We start from the raw sequence: 18,289 nt of genomic DNA, 5'->3' as shown, positions 1-18,289 counted from the left end.
AGCGCTATTCTTATTCCCTTTCTGCAGATGAAGAAATCGAGGCACAAATAGAGATTAAGGGACTTGCCCAGGATCACACACACTAGTAAGTGTCTGAGACAGGATTCAAACTCAAACTTCCTGACTTCAGCTCTAGCACACTCTTCACTACGCAAACCACCACATTGCTAACTGAGAGTTCTGGTCACTGAGGTGTTGTGTGACTTTGGATAAGTTCCTTTCCTTTACATGTCTTTCAGTTGTTTTCAGTTGTTTCGTCGGTCATGTCTGACTCTTCATGGTCCCATTTGGAGTTTTCTTGGCAAAGGTTTGCCATTTCCTTCTCCAGCTCATTTTACAGATGAGGAAACTGAGGCAGAGGTTGAGTGTCTTGCCCAGGGTCATACATCTAGGAAGAATCTGAAGCTGGATTTGAATTCAGGTCTTCCAGATTCCAGGCCTAGGGCTCTATCCAATGTATCACCTACCGACTGAGCCCCACTGCCTTCAAGCCCCCCAGGCCTCCTTAGAGCTTAGCCTTCCAGCCCAAAAGAGGCTTAGTACAATTTCTCTGAGCAAATTTTTCTGTTGGCTATTTAGGCACTGGCATCAACCAAAAAAAAAAAAAGAGTTTCTTGCTTCTTACTCCTGGGAGTATTCGGAATAGCTCCAGGCATCCATAGCTCTCTGGGGAGTCTGCTCCCAGCTCCCCAATCAAAAGAGCAGTGCTATAGGAGTCAGAGTAGAAGGCAACCTGAGAAATTTTGCCCAGTGACTTTATTCTACAGATGAAAAAATCTAGGCTCAAAGGTGGGAGGGACTTCCTCTGAAATCACACAGTAATTAAGCAGGAAAGCCAAGATTTGAACCCAGATATTCTCACTCCAATCTAGCTCTTTCTCTTCTGTATCTTGTTTGTTGCCTTTTACATCAGTGTGAGGGAGGAGGAGGTGTGGAAGGCTCCAAGGTCATTGTGGGAGGTGATGGTTGATGGAGATGGCGGTGCCCGGCTCCTGTTTTTCATCTGTGTTTGGGAATGGGGTTGGAGAGTGGTTGGTTTCCTTGGCACTCAGCCATCCCACAGAACAAGGCAGCCTCTGTGACCAAAATCCCAGGCCTTAACAAGCGATGGAACCTATCAGCTTGGCATCTCCGGTTCAGCTCCTTTGCTTTCTCTGTGCAAGTTCTGTGAAGGTTATGGCCAAAAGCCACGTGCAGGAATGTTATATCAGTGGGGTTCCAAAGATAAATGTATAGTTCATCCAAAAATGTGAGTTACTGGTCAGAGGAGAGACTTCCAAGTGGTGCCCAAGGAGTGGGACTTCCAAGTGGGACCCAGGCATCCCACGATGGACTTACTTTTTAATCTTGACACTCAAGTAAGATCTATTTGAAGCAATGGAGAAAAAGGAAATGGGGATATGAGAAGGGGCATTTCTCTCTGCTTCCATATCCCTGTCTTGTTTTTGACTCCCAAATCATTGGGGCTCAGTTTTCTCATTTGTAAAATAGGGCTGTTGCGTAAGCTCTCCCTAGGCCCTTCTGACTTTTAGATCCTAGGATGTTTCTATTCTGATTGGATGGGAAATTGTGCAGGACCTTGGTCCTAGTCCTGGATCTACAGGTAATTTGCTGTGTGATCAAAGCTCTTCCAGTAGTGAAGCCTGTAACTCTGTGGCTCTATAAGTCAACAAGGGAGAGAGCAGATAGGAAGCCAGTCTTCAAATCAGGAAGACCTGAGTTCAAATCCTGATTATGAAATATACTGGCCACATGACCTTGGGCAAAGCAAATCAATTAACCTTTGAGTACTCCAGATGATTGCCTAGCTGAGTTGGTGCCAGTCTACCTTGGCAAAGGGAATTTCTCTGATAGGAGTTCCCTACACCAATGAAATATAAATGTAAAATAGCTCATATAACACATTAAAATTAATCAAGTGCTTTCCTCGTGATAACCGTGTGAGCTAAGAACTATAGCTTTTCTGATCTAGGTTTTACAGATGGGGAAACTGAAACTCCAAAAGCATCAAGGTCCTTCAGGGTCATGGAGCTAGTAAAGGTGAGAAGCAGGATTTGAATTCAGGTCTTTCTTATTCAGAGTCTACCGCTTTCTATCTAGCACCGCTGCCTTGAAACAAAGGAGGAACTCGGAGATACTGATTATCTCGTGCAGTCTTGGCAGAGCTATTTCCTGTTTAACCAAGCAAAGTGGACCAGGCCTGGAGCTGTGTGAAATTTGGTCAATTTGAAAGACATCAGGCAATAGGCATTAAATAAAAAACGGGAAGGAAAATGGACCCAGGGAGGCGGCACGGTACTTTCAATGGAAGAACATTAGAAGTGCCAGGAAAATGTGACTGTGCGTTCTCTGCCGCCCTGCCCCTCTCCACACCCTCCCCCCACCTGAAAATCCTCTCTAGCTAACTCCTTCCTCAGGGTCTGGGGAGGTAAGTGAATTGACTTTCTTCCTACAGAGAGTCCTTGCTTCCTATGCCATCTCCCCATCCTAGCCGCTCTTGGGTTGGCCCATCTTTCTGCTGCTGGATCTTTTCCTTTTTCTAGGAAGTAACTTCTCCTGATGAAGGGGGTGCAGAAAGGTCAAAGATTTTCCAGCTCCTTTCCAAATAGCCCCTCCTGGCAGCTAGGGAGTTTAGCTGGGAAGCAGCTGTAATGGGTAGGAAAGCAACATGTCAGTTTTGATCTGTGGTTCTCCAGAATTCTGAAAGGTGTGGGTAGGGCTGGAAACTGAGGCTTGGACAGAGGCTGTGGGGGGGACAGGCTTTGACGAGCTGATGAAATAAAACTTATTTTATACTATTCCTTTCCTCTGCATTCCAGCCAGACCCAATTCCTCACTGTCTCTGATCTCATCTTGACCTCTTTGGTCTTTTTGCATTTTTCTTGTACTATTTTTCACACCTGAAATGGATTCCTCCAACTTCTGTCTCCTTCTTTTTCAAAACCCCCCCCTCACCTTTTAGTCCCAACTCTGGTTCCATTTCCTCCAAGAAGCCTACCTATCCTCCTCTCCCAGATGAAAGTCATTTCTCCCTCCTTCGATTTCCTATAGCACCCTACTTCCTTCTCTCCTTTGCACTTATCCATGATTCAATGATTGGGGACCAGCTGCATACTCACCTTTGTACCAAGACTAGACATCTAGGAGTTGGAGGCTTTAGAAAAAGGAACGAAACCGTAAGCGTTCTCTCTCCTCTAGAAGGATTGGGGGAAAGAGAAAGGATGTTGTGGGCAGTGGTTTCACCAAGAACAGGGTACCTGTGGCCTTGCATAGCTGTGGCCTTGTGTCTCATACTAGGACATTTTGTACTCTAAGACTTTATCCTTGTCCTCATCTCCTTTGCCCTTCAAAAACGGTGGTAAATAAATAATCTCAGGGAAGGAGGGGTACAGAGCTAGGAGCTATGATCTAGAACCACTTTCCTCGAGCTTTTCTTTAAAAAAAAAAAAAAGATAGGCAGGCCTGACCCCAGAGCTGGGACGTGTGTGCGGTATATACTGGAGGCGGGCATTCCTCTCTCTCCTGTGCGGCCACCAGCCCTGGCCTCAAAGAAATCCAATTCCTCTAATTTCCCAGAGGCCTGGGCTTGAACACAAACCCTTTTTTCTCTTTAATTCACCTAGGACCCAGGTAGGATTTTCCAGCAGGATTTCCCAAGCGGTGGCCAAGAATGAGTAAAACAAACTTCCTTACCACAGGTATCTCATCCTAAACGCTTCCTAATTTGGCCATAGATATCATCTAGCCTCCTGAGCTTATTGATCCTGTGTCCATCTAGCCAGAAACCAGACTTGGCCTTGCCATGGTAAGTTAACCTGCCAAGGCCTGGCCTCATCAGTAGCTCTGGGGTAAGGGCTATTAGAGAGTAGAGAAGCCTTGGTAGGTGTGCTTAATCTGGTTTCAAGATATGGCCTCTTTCCTTTGCAATCTTTGGTTGCTACCCTTGCAGAATATCTACTCTCTTAGAAGATAGAGCATCAGAGCAGGAAGGGACCTTAGGACAGGGACTAAGAGGGCTGGAAGGACCTTAGAATGGATTATAGAATATTAGAGCTCAGAAGGAACTCCAGAAATAAGCTAATAATGCATGCCCCTCTTTTCTACCAATGAAAAAATTTCCTCTTCCTTCCCCCCATAGTGAAGGAAGGAGTTTGGGGGTTCAGAGAGATGAGGGGACTACTCCATCTTTGGGAGGAAAAATCCACTTCACCCCTCCCCCCCCACACCCACAGTCCAACACAATACATCTCTGACCTGGAGCTCCTTGCTTTTCAGATCATCAGAAGCTGGAGCGAGAGGCCCGCATTTGCCGCCTGCTAAAGCATCCAAATATTGGTAAGAGAATCTGCCCTTCCTTGCTCCCCACCGAGGGGAGGGATGACTGAGAGGGGCTGCACTTGTGGGTAAGAGGATCAGGAATGGGGCAGGAGTGGGGTGCCAATGGGTGGTGAAGATGGAGCTTGTGTCTCCTGGTATATTGTGTGGTGACTCCTGGACAGAATGGTGGAAGGGGGATGGAGAGGTAATTCTGGACTCTTTAGAGGGGGAAGGGAGGGGACTGGGTGGGGGTGGAGGGCAGCAACATTCCTTAAGAAGCAGCTGGGGGTGGGGGTGGGGAGGGGGGGAAGAGAAGGCCTTTTCCGCCCAGCCTACGCCTGCCGGCAGCCTCCTTCAGAAAAGCTGTTTCAGGAAAACTCCTGAAGCTCTGAGAAAGATTAAAATAGTCCCCAAAGGGAAAAAAATTCCCAGTGTGCCCCCCTTACCCCCCACACACAACAAACCCACCAACAGTGATGCTGAGTCAATCTGTCACCCACCCCCGCATGCATCCAGCACCCCGTCCCCGGCCCAGCTCTGTAGCAAGCCCCCAGCCCCCAAGGGGAGGTGCAAAGAAGCCGTGGCAGGGCAGGGTGGTTACTTCTCTGGGGAAGGTAGGTTACCTGAAGTGGCAAATGCATGTAGACTGGCCTCCCAGACCTGGAAGGGGAGCCCTGGCAAGAATAGGCCTCTCTCAGGTCCACTCAAGGATGAAAACTCCCAAATTGTTATTTCTGGCCTTGCCTCAGGCTTGTAGAGAGGGCTCTGGTACAGGCCCCCAAGGTAGGATTTGGGCCATGGGACCTCAGAGCTGGGAGGGACAATTTAGTCTATCTAATCCAATCTCTTTGGGGCAACCAGGCAGGGTTTTGCCTATAACCACAGAGGTGACATTCAGTCCCATATCTTCTGGCTCCAAATGGAATATTCTTTCTACTATACCAACATGAGCGAGTTAGGGGTAAAGGTGGGCTTGGGCAGCCCCAAACACAACACCCAACGCTAACCGCAGGATGAGCTAGGTGGGTTCGGAGGAAGGAAAGATAAAGCCACAGTAGCCCTGTCTTTCCACCTGACTTGTTCCTTGGAGTCAATTCTCCATCTCTGCCAATTACCTGATCTCAACTCTCAAAACAAAGTGTCTGTCACGGGCTCCTGACTGCTCTCTCCCGTTCTTGGCCTTGAGCTGTCTGGGATGGAAGGTTTCCCTACTGCCCAACCCACCCTTTCCCTGTGCATTTTTTTCCCCCATTTGTCCTCCAAATCTGAGGCAACCCTGCTGGGAGAGAGAGGCAGTGTGGAATAGAAGATAGAGTCCTGGACTTGGAGTCAAGAAGATCTGGGTTCAAATCCTGACTCTAATAATAGATGTGTGACCCTGGGAAAGTTAGTTAATAATCTCTTTGTGTCTCATTTTCCTCACTTGTAAATTGAGAAGATTGGATTCCATGGCCTCTAAGGGTCCCTTCCAAGATCTAACTACGTTCTTATGAGATGTCAAAATAATAAAAACTAGCATTTATAGGGTGCATTAAGATTTATAAACTGCCTTATGTACATAAAATCACATTTGATTTTCACAACAACCCTGTGAGATAGGTTTTATTCTTATCCTCATTTTATAGATAAGGAAACTGAGTCTGAGTGATTTGTGTAGCTCAAGGGTAAAGTGTCTGAGGCAGGATTTTTTTTTTTTGGTGGGGGAGAAAGTCAATGGGGTTAAATGACTTTCCCAGAGTCAGGTAAATGGTCTTTTTTTCACTTTTTAAATTTTTTGGGGGGGAGGGGGGAGGCAGGGCAATAGGAGTTAAGTGATTTGCCCAAGGCCACACAGCTAGTAAATGTGTCAAGTGTCTGAGGCCAAATTTGAACTCAGGTCCTCCTGACTCCAGGGCATCCAGTGTGCCATCTAGCTGCCCCTGAGGCAGGATTTGAACTCAGGTTCTGGTTCTAAGTCCAGCATTCTGGGTATTATGCCACCTAGCTACCAGGACTGACATCTGGGACCTTCTGGACAAAGTCCTGCTTCTTAGGTGCTACTCAAGACCTGGGGTGAAAAAGGAACTTCCAAGAATGGGAAAGAGAAATCCCGCCCCCCCCCTCCCCCTTTACTACCTTTCTCCTCTTGGTCTCTGAGATTTCATTTTAGCAGGGACCCTGTCAAGGCTTGATACTTATCTGGCAGCTAGATTGTCAGGCAATGTGGAGACTTGTATACAGGAAGATCTGAGTTCAAATCCTAGCTTCTCTCAGCCTCAGTCTCCTGGTCAGTAAAATGGGGATAATAAAAGCACTTATCGCACAGGACCGGTGTGAGGACCAAATGAGATAACCCAAGTAAAGTTCTCTACAGACTTAAAAGCGTATGTCGACGTCCGGCCATCATTATCATCAGTTATTAAGCACCCCGCCCCCCCAACGCCGTGCATCAGCCAGCATTGTCTGGGGCCCCCACCAGCCTTGCCCACTACCCGCCAAGTTGTTGCCGTAGCTCCCCTCCGAGCTGCTGGCTTAGCTCCCGGCTCCTCCCGGTCTCCGGCTCTCCTATTGTGGTCCCTACTCTCCTAATGCAGTCACTCATTCAAAAGATATTTATGGGGCTGGGGGCGTGGTGTGGGAGGAGACCCTGGGCAAGGTGCTATGGGGGAGGGGGAGCCCAGGATAAATAAGAGCTTCTATCCTTAGTGAGCTAGCTCCCAAAAGCGAGGATAAAACCAGCCCTGGGGAGCACTCTGCACACCTTAAGGTGCTACACAAATGTGAGGTATCATTCCTATTAGCCTCCAATCTGGTGATCACTTAGTTCCCCGGGCTTTCTACAGTATTCCTGCTGAGCCCAAACAATGTTTTAGAGCAATGCAGGGGTATATCGGCAAATGTTTAACAACCGGGCTCTCCAGAAAGAAAAAAAAGCAGGCGCGCGCGCACACGCGCACACACACACACGCTTTTAAGTTTAATTTGCATTATTAACATTTTCTTCTCACTTTCTTAAGTCTAGACAATCAATGAGGCAAAAAAATAAAAAAAAAGTCAAGCCCTGATTTACAGGGATTGCTGATTTCTGAGGTGTAAGCGCTTATGTTGACAATTTAACAACCGGTTCTCACAAGTCTGTTAGAGCTGGCTTCCTGGTGAAAGCCCATCTCTAGGCTACAAGGTGGAATGAGAGACGGGTGGAAAAAGGAATATGAAGGGATATCGGGATCGAAAGATCACACCTGTTTGTGGGAATCAGGAAATAATAGTGGTTTATATTGGCATACAGCCTCTGGCTTTACACGCCTTAGCTCCTTTGGTCCCTCATGAAGACCCTGCGAAGTAACTCCCCTTGTTAGCCCCAATTGACACATGGGAAAACTGAGACTCAGAGTTGTTTCATGGGAGCAAGCATTTATTAAGCTCTTCCTGTCTGCCAGGCACTGCGCTAAATGCTTTGCAAACACTTCATTTGGTCCTCACAAAACCCTGTGAGGTGGGTGAGCTATCACCATGCCCGTTTTACAGCTGAGGGAACTGAGGCAGATAGAGAGTAAGTGACTTGCCCAGGGTTACACAGTTCCTAGCGGCTGAATTTCAACAAAGGTCTTCCTGACTCCAGGCCCAGGCCTCTACCCTTTTTGTAGGAGATGACATTTGAGCTGAACTCTAAAGGATGGATAGAGACTCAATAGGTGGAGATAAAGATATTCTCAATGAATCATGTGAAAAAAAGAAGAGAGTCAGGAAAGCACAGGATATGTTTGGGGCACAGGATACAGTAGAATTTTTCTGGAGTGCCGAGCATATACAGGGTATCCCAAAGGTCTTAGTGCAATTAAAAGCTTTGTGAACTAAGACTTCTTGGATACCCTATGTAGAGGAACAATGTGCCATGAAGCTAGAAAGATTGGTTGGGGTCAGGATATTTTAAGCCTTGAATGCCAGATTGAGAAGCTGGACTTCATTCGGTAGCCAACAGGGAGACGCCAAAGGCTTGTGAGCAGGGAAGTGATGTGGCCAGACCTGGGTCTTTAGCAGATTCATCTGGCAGACTTTGCAGGATGGATCTTTCAGGGGGAGAGGAGACAGGAAGCTCAGGAGGTTATTTCTATAGTCTGAGCAAGAGGCGGCTGAGCAGGGAGAGGAAAGGACAGATAAAAAAGAAACAAGGAGAAGATAGAATTGCTTGGGGAGAGGAAGACAAATATGACAGAGTCTTATCTGAGCCTGGGTAACTGGGGTTGCAGAGATGGAGCCCAGAAGGGTTGCGGTGTTTGAGGGTGACAACTCCGTTAGCTATTTACACCCAGAATGCACTTCTACCTCCTTTTATTCCGCTCCCCCTTCCCTGCTGCCTGGAGACCGGGGAGTGAGGACAGCTTCCTGAAGCTGCACAAACAGCCTGATTACTCACTGATGGACAAGGCCGTGTTGCCAGGGCATGGATCAAAGACGGCAGGGAGGAATTGGAGGCCTCCAGGGAGACCTGTGGGCAGCTGTCTCAACAGAGAAGGGGTAATAGGGAAGAGACCAGGTCCATGAATGCATTTTCTTGAGGGAGGGGAATAGAGCAGGTTACCTAACAGGGATAGAATTGGACTGGAGGGACCTGGGTTGGGTAAGAAGAACTGGACAGAACTTATGAATCCCATTTCTTCTGAAAAGGTTCAGGGCTTCCAGCTACACTTACTCTGAGCAACTTAGAAGGTAGCATGCATTCCCCAGAGGTAGGGAAGACAAGAAGGAGGTAGGACGGTTAGGTCCAAAGGTAAAAAAAAAATTCCAACGAGGAATCTCCCCAGCAGTGTGGTACAATGGATTTGGATTCAGAGACCTGGGTCCAAATCCCTTCTTACTGTCCATGTGACCTTGGACAACTCACATGACCTTGGACTATATGGCTTCTGAGATCTCTTATGGCTCAAATCTATGCTCTTATGGGTTCAGATGCCAACTCTACCTCTTACTGCCTTTGTGACTTTGGGCAAGTTATTCTGGGCCTCAGTTTCCTCCTCAGTAGAATAAGGGGGTTGGATTAGGTCTCTCAACTCAAACTCCATAAACCTCTGATGATTCTTAAGAGCCTCAGAGTTGGAAGCAAGTCTTAGAAGGTATCTACCCAAGTTCCCACGTCTCCGCTCCCCCCACCCACCTAGTGCAGGAATCTGGGTGGTTTATGATACCATAAATATCATGCTTAAGTTTCACGATTTCATCAGTGTGGGTGCATTCACCATTGAGGTAGGTTCCAACCCCTCCATGCTTAGGAGTAAATGCTTCAGGAGTTGCTGTAACCCAAACAGAAAGCCCTGAGGGGCGGAGGAATTTTCCTGGTTCTCTGGTCGTGAACCTCACCAAACTTAGCTGAAGTTTGATATCTAGAGAAGAGGCCCATGGGCCAGACCTGGGCCCATATCCGAGATCTTTCTAGTTTATTTTCCTTCTGCCTGGCAGTGAGAGCTGGCATGGGCATATGGAAAACACGGTGTGGTTGGAATGAGGACGTAGATATAAATTCCAGCTTTGCTATTTATTTTTCTGGGCCTCAGTTTCCACATCTGTAAAGTGAAAGGGTAGGACTAGTTGATGTCTGAAGTCTTGTACAGCCCTAAATCTAGAGCCTTCGATGCTCATCCCTGCAGAAGGCCATGGAAGGGCCTTTGAGAACCAAGGGTCCTCCCATACCACCGTGAGGCAAACGAGGAGAGTTTTAATGAAGGCACATGGTGATAGGGTCACAGACATAGAGCTGGAAGGGGCCTCAGAGGCCATCTAGTCCAACTTCCTCATTTATAGATGAGGAAACTGAGGCCCGTAAGTGATTTTTTTTCCCCAAGGTCACAAGGATATTAAATAGCAGAGCCTGGATTAAATTCCAGGACCTCTGACTCCAAATGCATGACCCATCCATAGAAACAAGGTCTTCACTAAAGCCCTATTAGGCACTCACCCTGGCTTCTTTCTAGCTGTTTGATCCTAGGCAAATCACTTCACTTGTAAAAGTCAGAGATTGGACTTAATGACCTCTGAGGTTCCTTCCAGCTCTAAACCTATGAGCCTATGATGTTTAAGGTCCCTTCAGACTTTTAATTCTATCTGTGATCCTATGTGGTTCTATCTGTCATGAATGGAGTCCAATGGGGGATGTTGAGTATTGAGTCTCCAGAATTGGGGACTGGTTTGTGGGGCAGCTAGGTGGTACAGTGGATAGAGGGCTGGGCCTGCAGTCAAGAAGACCCGAGTTCAAATCTAGCTCAGACAATTACTAGTTGTGTGACCCTGGGCAAGTCACTCAACCCTGTTTGCCTCAGTTTCCTCAAATGAGCCAGAGAAGGGAATGGCAAACCACTCCAGAATCCTTATGAAGAAAACCCCAAATGGTGTCACAAAGAGTGAGAAATGGCTGAACAACAGTAATATTACTCTTTTCCATATGCCGCCCCCTCCACGGTACAAACACTCCTGCCTTGCCCTCCTTTCTGCTAAGGTTGTATTCCGTGGCCAAGGAGCAGGGCAAATCCACCTCGCTCCAAAACTCACAAGCTGTGTGAGCTCAGACAAATCCGAACCTCTCTAAGTCTTGGTTCCTTCATCTCCAAGGTGCACCACCTACCTCACCAGGCTGTTGTGAGGAAAGTACTTTGTAAACGTTAAGGCACTACAGAAAGGTAAACTATTATTAGTGTAAGCCTCCCCTTGTTTTGCTGGGGCTCTGCATCCCCATCGGTCACAAAGCACCCATTGGGAATCCATGACCCAGCATCCAGGCCTTTGGGCTTCAAAGGATCAAGGGCCAGGAGGAATTGTGGGCCTCCAGGGAGCCCTGTGGGTAGCCCTCCTCAGCAGAGGAGGAGGAGGGGGAGTAAGGAGGAGAACACGTTTTCTTAGGGGAGGGATAATAGAACTAGTTTCCTACGAGGCATGGAATTGGACTGGAGGGACCTGGGTTAGATAAGAAGCTGACAGCTGTTGTGGGTCCCCCTCCTTCTGAGAAGGTTCGAGACTTCCAGCTCAGGGAGTTGGCAGTATGTGTTCCCAGCCCCAACTGAAAGCTCTGTGGAAGGCCTGGCTTGCAGCCCCCCTGCCCTTCTGTGGGGGGTTGAGAAGAGTCTAGCACCACATCAGGGAGAAACCCAAATCTTGGCTCTGCTCTCTTAACAACCCTCAGAGTACTCCAGTACTCGTCTGTGCTAGATCAGATGGTTCCTTGCTCTCTGATATCAGATCTCAGCCCTCCCTCACTTAAATCCAATTCACTGGCAAGTGATGGCATCACTTTCCTGATGTCATGGTCTTCTTCGAGAATGAAGGACAAGCAACAACAACATTAGATATGGCACAATTTCCACAATCTCTTGTTGTTTTCACAGTGTGCAGAGCCTGATCCTATCCTTTCCTGCTTTCCCTGTCCCACAGGGGGATATGTTAATGTTAAATAATATTTAGGGTTTTTAGATTTCTTTTTAATTTGAGGGAGGATAAAGGGGAAAGATGAAGAGGAAAAGGACAAAACAGGGGAGGTAGAGGAAGGGGGCTTGTGGTTGGGTTTAAGCATTTGTAAAGTACTTAGGCTGGTGCCTAGCACATAGTAGGCATTACTGATAAATGCTTGTTACCTTCTTCCCCCTTTCTGCAGTCCGACTCCATGATAGCATATCAGAGGAGGGGCATCACTACCTGATATTTGACCTGTAAGTATCAACCAGAATCCTTTGCTGTTGTTCACTGGTGTCAGTCCTAGGTTGGGCAGGGCATCGGACAAGTCCAACACAGTATAGACAGGGAGGGAGGTGGCAGGATTAGGTGGGGTTAGCTGGCCTCTTATGTATCTAGGACCCTGAGGGACTGAGAAGTCTTCCTCAGAGTAGACCTGAGGGCTCTTTTTGGGAGTCTTTTATGAGGAAATGAGGGTCAGAGAGGTTGTGACTTGTCCATGGTCACACCACTAGTAATGACTGGGGCAAGGAGGATTTACTCAGCTTCTGGCTTCTTGGGGCAACGAGAACTATAAAACCATTTGTGGATCAGTTGTCTCTGTGTTCCATGCTCCTCTCTGCTTCTGTTTGGGGAGGAGGGTGTGTGTGTGTGTGTGTGTGTGTGTGTGTGTAGAGAGAGAGACAGAGATAGAAACAGAGAGAGACAGAGAGACAGACAGAGACAGAGAGACAGAGAGATAGAGAGACAGAGACAGACAGAGACAGAGAGACAGAGAGAGATATGCTTGTAGGATCTTCTCTTGATCTATTTGACCTTGTAAATTCATAGGCTCATGGGCTCCTAGATTTAGAGCTAGGAGAGACCTTAGAGGTGATGGAGTTCAACCCCCTCATTTTATAGATAAGGGAATTTAGGCCTAGAGAAGTTATGTGACTTGCTCATTCTCACACAGCTAGCAAATGTTGGAGAATGGTTTTCCACTATAGGAACAAACCCCAGCCTGAAATAAATTCAAAGAGGAGGCCAAGAATACTGGGAAGATTCATGAATATCAAGGAGGGAAGGGGCTTTACTCTTTTCGATTTCATGAAAAAATGTTTTCCCCATGCTGTGAACCATGTTTACTCTGTTGGTCCACTGGGGCATTAGTACCACAGGGGAGGCGAAGGAACTGAGCCCCAGAGGTGAGAAGAGAGTAGAACCCTCCCCTGCTATCGTGGGATTGTGAGCACAGGTGTTTCCAAACATGCTGAAGGCTGTCTTCGTCATCAACATGTCTGCTGCTAAAGAGTTATAGTTTGAGGGGGCAGATGGAGAGGAGGAAGCAGGAGGGGCTTGGCTTTCTTGCTGTATACCCTTGTGTGTTTTCCTGTGCTTTGCTGGTGCACCAGCCCTGGTGGGGCGTGTGTGTGTGTGTGTGTGTGTGTGTGTGTGTGTGTGTGTGACACTCAGGATTGGGATCTGGGCTGGTTTGTTACAGATTGCTCTTGCCATTAGAGTGTGGGCCTAGGAGGGCAGCCGGTGCTGCTTGAGGATGACTGATTCCATGTCTTCCTCACTTTCAGGGTCACGGGTGGGGAGCTGTTTGAGGACATTGTGGCCCGAGAATACTACAGTGAGGCTGATGCCAGGTAAGTGTGAGGGAGGTGGCACTGGCTCCTGCCTGACCTCAGGGGCCTGGAGCCTCAGACGTTTTGTGGGAAGCTTGCCTCTTGCCCAGGCTGGCCTCAGCTTCCTTCTTGGAATTTTACCCTGTGTTTGTGGTAACTAGAACTCATGTCCCAGGGCCAATGCTGCCCAGCCAAGCCTCTACTCTGAATACCTTCTGTCAGTCACTCCGCCTCGTCCAAGTGAGAAGAAGGCCTTGAACAGGCCTTTAGGGCCTACATGCACCAATGGCCCCACAAAGAATGTGTCCCCTGTCTCATTCTATCTGAAAGTGTTTGACCTGCCCATCTCTTCATGTTCTCCATAGTCACTGCATTCAGCAAATCCTAGAGGCTGTGCTTCACTGTCACCAGATGGGTGTGGTGCACCGAGACCTGAAGGTGAGATGAGGAAGAAGGTGGGTGATATAGGGTGGGAGCCCCGTGCTTGAGCCCAGACTACAGAGTGTGGGAGCTGCCAGCACCTCCCTGGAGTGGGGCATGAAGGGGTTGTGACGGCACATGAATCTCCATATTAATGAGTGAGGGCAGCTAACCCCGAGAAAAGCTGTCTGAAAGCTGGCAGGAGGGTCTCCCTTGTCAGGCAGTATCTGCAGCTGTGGGCTAGGCTAGCTCCACATGCTGGAGGTGTCTGATGGAGAGGATGCTTCCCTGTGGCTCTGTTGGCTAGCACTGCTTGGGCTGACTGGGGAGGAAGAACATTGGAGACGGTTATAACGGATACAGGGAGCAGCTAGTGTGGCCCCTCCCTGAGGAGCATCCCCTTCTGCAGCATCCCCACCAGGGGATCATGCAGCCTCTTCTAGAAGATCCTTAGCAGCAGCCCATTTGCCTCAGGACCGCTCAACACTTTGGTCAGCTTCCTCCTCCATCTAGCTGAGATCTGTCTTCCCTATAACTTCCACCCCATTAATTCTAGTTGTGCCCTCTTGGGCCAGGCAGAAGTCTGCAGTCATGTGCCTTCTGGCTTGTTGGCCCTGGCGTCAGGGAAAAGAGAGGAAATGGATTCAATGACTCATTATCATTGAAGCATAGATTTAGAGCTGGAAAGAGCCTCAGCATTCCTTAGTCCAACCCCCTTATCTGACAGGGGAGGAGACTAAAGGCCCAAAGAGCATGACCGCTCTGTGTAAGGTTTAAACCCAGGTTCGAGGAGCCCAAATCTGGCACTGTTTCTGTTGTACAGCCCTGACCCAGTGTTCTGGATTCTCAGTAACCTAGGGCCCGTGACATAAAATCACAGAAACATAGACTCTTTAGGGTTGAAAGGGTCCTCAGAGGTCAGCTGGCCCAGTCTTTCACTCTACGAAGGGCTGTCTTCGACTCTTGTTGTTGAGTTGTTTCGGTCATGTCCAACTCTCTGTGACCTATTTGGGGTTTTCTTGGCAAAGATACTGGAGTGGTTTTTCATTTCTTTCTTCAGATCATTTTACAGATGAGGAAACTGAGGCAAACAAAGTTAAATGATTTGCCAAAGATAACAGAACTAATGTGTCTGAGGCCAGATTTGAACCCAGGTCCTATTCACTGCACCACTTAGCTGCCCCATGTCTTCTATAGCATATCTATTTGAGTACCTCCAATGACAAGGAGCTCACTACTTTATGAGGCAGTTTGTTCAGTTATTGCAAAACTCTTGTTGTTAGAAACCTTTTTTATATTTAATTTCATTCTGCCTATCTGAACCTTCTGCCCATTAGTTCTAGTTCTCCCCGCTGGGGCTAAGCAAGCCAAGTCTGATCACATCAAAGCACATCAGACAGTGATTATGGCCTCTCTAATCCCTTCCTCCCCACCCCAACCCCTCCACCATGCCCCATGTGTTCTCTTCTCCAGGCTAAATATCTCTAGACCTTTTCATTTATCTTTTTAGGTCATGGATCCTAATTATGACACATCTGTGTGACCTTGGGCTAGTCACTTAACCTCCATGGGCCTCAGTATCTTCAACTGTAAAATGAGAAAATGTTGGAACTAATCTTGGTATCAGTGGGAGGTGCTGGTCTATATGCTTTCCCAGTTTTTCCAAAATGAGAGTGTTGGACTAGATGCCCCTGAGGTCTCTTCCATCCTTAGAAATTTGGTTCTATGATCCTAGCTTGAAGATCTCACCCATCCTGGTTGCCAAAATGTGGTTCCCAGAACCGGATAAGAAAGCCAGTGCTGGAATGTGTTGATTGTTGCCAGTGAGGCCAGGGCTTCCCTGATAGCCCTAATGTCTGGGTGTGTCCCTTGAAGAGCTCCGGTTAGGCGACTGAGCAAGTGAGAATGGAGAGCCCTCCCACTGGTTCCATTCCCCTGGTATTTTAAGCCTGTTGCTCAGGAGCAGGAATGAAAAAAAGGCAGCTCAAATTTAGGCCACTTCAGAGAGATAATTAGGGGCACATTCATCAAACCAGGGCACCTCTGGCACCAGGAGTGGAGACTCTTTGGGAACACTGTCCTGGGAGAATGAATGAGCCATTAGTGAGTTGAAGCAGACTGGGACTATATTTAGCTGAGGCCAGTCTATCTTTGGGCAGCTGGAAGGTCAGGCTTTGGTCCACTCAGAAGCCCAGAAGACAAAATCAGAGATCAACCACTAAGAAATTATAAATCAACTGCCTGGGCTTAAAAACCCATTTCCAAAAGTAAAAAGGGGGAAAGTGTCTCATTGAGAGATCTCAAGACTTCTTATGTCATCTCTTAGGGGTCTAGTCTAGGACTTTGGCTAACCCCTCCGGATTCCAGAGTTGTTGATGAATGAAAGGAGGTTCTCTTAGGCCAGGTGATGGCTGGTGGACCTGTGGTTGTGTGCTAAACTAGCTGTTCCTTGGAGGGGGAGAGGGGATGAGGAGGTGGGAGGGTGGGTGTGGGTGTGGGGGGTGGGGGATAGGGAGGTGAGGGGGCAGGAGGAGGGGGGAAGAGCCTCCCAGCATCTCAGTTGGCCAGTATTTGGCCAGTTGATTGAGAATCAGGAACAGTGGAATCAGTGATGATAGAGATAGAGATGCTAGGGGCGGTAATGATAGATACAGTCATGATGGATATAGCAATGCTAAATGAAGGCAGAGATAATGAGGATAGTAATTAATGGTGGAAGCAGAGATTAAGGAGGCAGTAACAATGGGGACGGTTTAACAAACGGTTTAACATAGTGGAAAGAGCCTCAGTATTCTCATCTGGAAAATGGGAATTAGAATTCTCTACCTCCTTTGCAAGGTTGTTGTGAATAAAGTGCTTTGTGAACCTTTAAGTGTCACATAAATGAAGGCTATTATTATTATTAGGAGAGAAATAAATAACAATGATGGAGGCAGTGATGGCAGAAGTAGGGGTGACTGAGATGGTGATAATGGAGTTTGTGATAATGGATGCAGGTAGGATGGAGTCCGTAGTGATGGAGACCAGGATGGTAGAAGAAGGGATGATGGGAGCAGTATTGATAGAAGTGGCACTGAGGATGTAGAAGAGAGCAAGCAACAAGAAGGAGGCAGTGCAATTCCAGTCACTGTCGTGCTCTAAGGTTTGCACAGGGCTTTACATACACTCTCTGATGTGAGCTCTACAGCAGCTCTTTGAGGGAGATTCTCCAGGCATTAAGATTCCCCACTTTAGAGATGAAGAAAACAGACACTTAGAGAGGTTAAGTGATTTACCCATGACCATAGAGCTGTTGTCGCTCAGTCATTTCAGCCTTGTCCAACTCTCTGTGACCCCATTTGGGGTTTTCTTGGCAAAGATCCTGGAGTGGTTTGCCATTTCCTTCTCCAGCTCATTTTACAGATGAGGAAACTGAGGCAAACAGGGTTAAGGGACTTGCCCAGGGTTGCACAGCTATTGTCTGAGGCCAGATTTGAACTCAGGAAGATGAGTCTTCCTTATTTCAGGTCCAGCCCTCTATCCACTGTGCCACCTAGCTGCCCAATGGTCATAGAGCTCGTGAGCATCAAAATCAGGATTTGAAGTTACATCTTCCCAACTCCAGGTCTATCAGTGGAGTGATGACAGAGGGATGCCTCCTGAATCCCAACTGACCTTACTGGTATATTTCTAGAGCCCCGAGTCACTCCCATGACCCCAGGAAGCTGCAGATGCAGGGGTCATGTGAACGAGCAATTCTGGAGGCAGTTACTCTCTGAGCACCATGCTACTACTCATAGCCAATAGTAACTGGGGCAGATTCCACAGGGGTTGAATCCCAGGAGCCAAGAGCTCTGCCTGGATACTGATCCAGCCATTTTCCTTCTGACTCCAACAACAGATTTCTCTGGCTGAAAAGCAACCACCCTTGATAGCCACCGAATTGCTGTGTGACCTTCGACAAGTTAATTTCACTTACAGAGACTTGAGTTTCTCTAAACTGTAAAATAACACAGTTGGATTTGATGACCTCTCATCTCCTCCAGCTTTGCAGTTTTAGTAGTCTGTGATGCTGGGCAACAGCCTCTTGCCCATCATTGCGCCAACAAGAGAGGAGCCCTTGAGACTCATTTCATAGCACATTCTGTCTTAGGGAAAGGCAAACTCCCAGGGTAGGCCAAGGTATTTGAGGGAACATGTCTATTGAAGTTTATAAGTTTGTAAGTATGAGGGCAGAGGTTCAAGTGGAGAAGACTGCGATTCAGGTACTGAACTTCTTGGAAAAGGACGAAGAATGACCTGGGTACTAGTGGGTACCAGGTGCCATGGCCTGGATGGAAGTTCTAGAAGGACAGAAGAGACCTTGAGAGATTGCTGAGGTGCCCATTTGTCTTCCTTCTAGCTCTATGTGTCCAGGGGGTTAGGAGAAGGTATATCCAATTATGGAGAGGGCAGCTAGGGGATGAAGTGTCCTCTGGCAAAAGCCAGCTTACCATAAGAAGCAAGAAGGTAGAAGAAATCTAAGCTGACGGGAAATTTGTTAG

General features: G+C 47.7%; 1 protein-coding gene across 2 annotated transcripts in view; it reads left to right on the top strand.

Moving 5' to 3' along the window:
- CAMK2A (calcium/calmodulin dependent protein kinase II alpha) overlaps nt 1-18,289 on the top strand; it is a 78,265-nt gene that overhangs the window by 17,972 nt on the left and 42,004 nt on the right. For both annotated transcript variants that reach the window (XM_036752541.1, XM_036752542.1), the window contains exons 3-6: nt 4,276-4,335; nt 11,936-11,990; nt 13,302-13,367; nt 13,712-13,784. In XM_036752541.1, coding sequence (XP_036608436.1) covers nt 4,276-4,335; nt 11,936-11,990; nt 13,302-13,367; nt 13,712-13,784 — 254 coding nt within the window. The remainder of the gene's footprint in view (nt 1-4,275; nt 4,336-11,935; nt 11,991-13,301; nt 13,368-13,711; nt 13,785-18,289) is intronic.

The sequence above is a fragment of the Trichosurus vulpecula genome, chromosome 3 (assembly GCF_011100635.1).
Source record: "Trichosurus vulpecula isolate mTriVul1 chromosome 3, mTriVul1.pri, whole genome shotgun sequence".
In the NCBI taxonomy this organism is placed as follows: domain Eukaryota; kingdom Metazoa; phylum Chordata; class Mammalia; order Diprotodontia; family Phalangeridae; genus Trichosurus; species Trichosurus vulpecula.
This window is presented reverse-complemented; position numbering and strand designations above follow the sequence as displayed.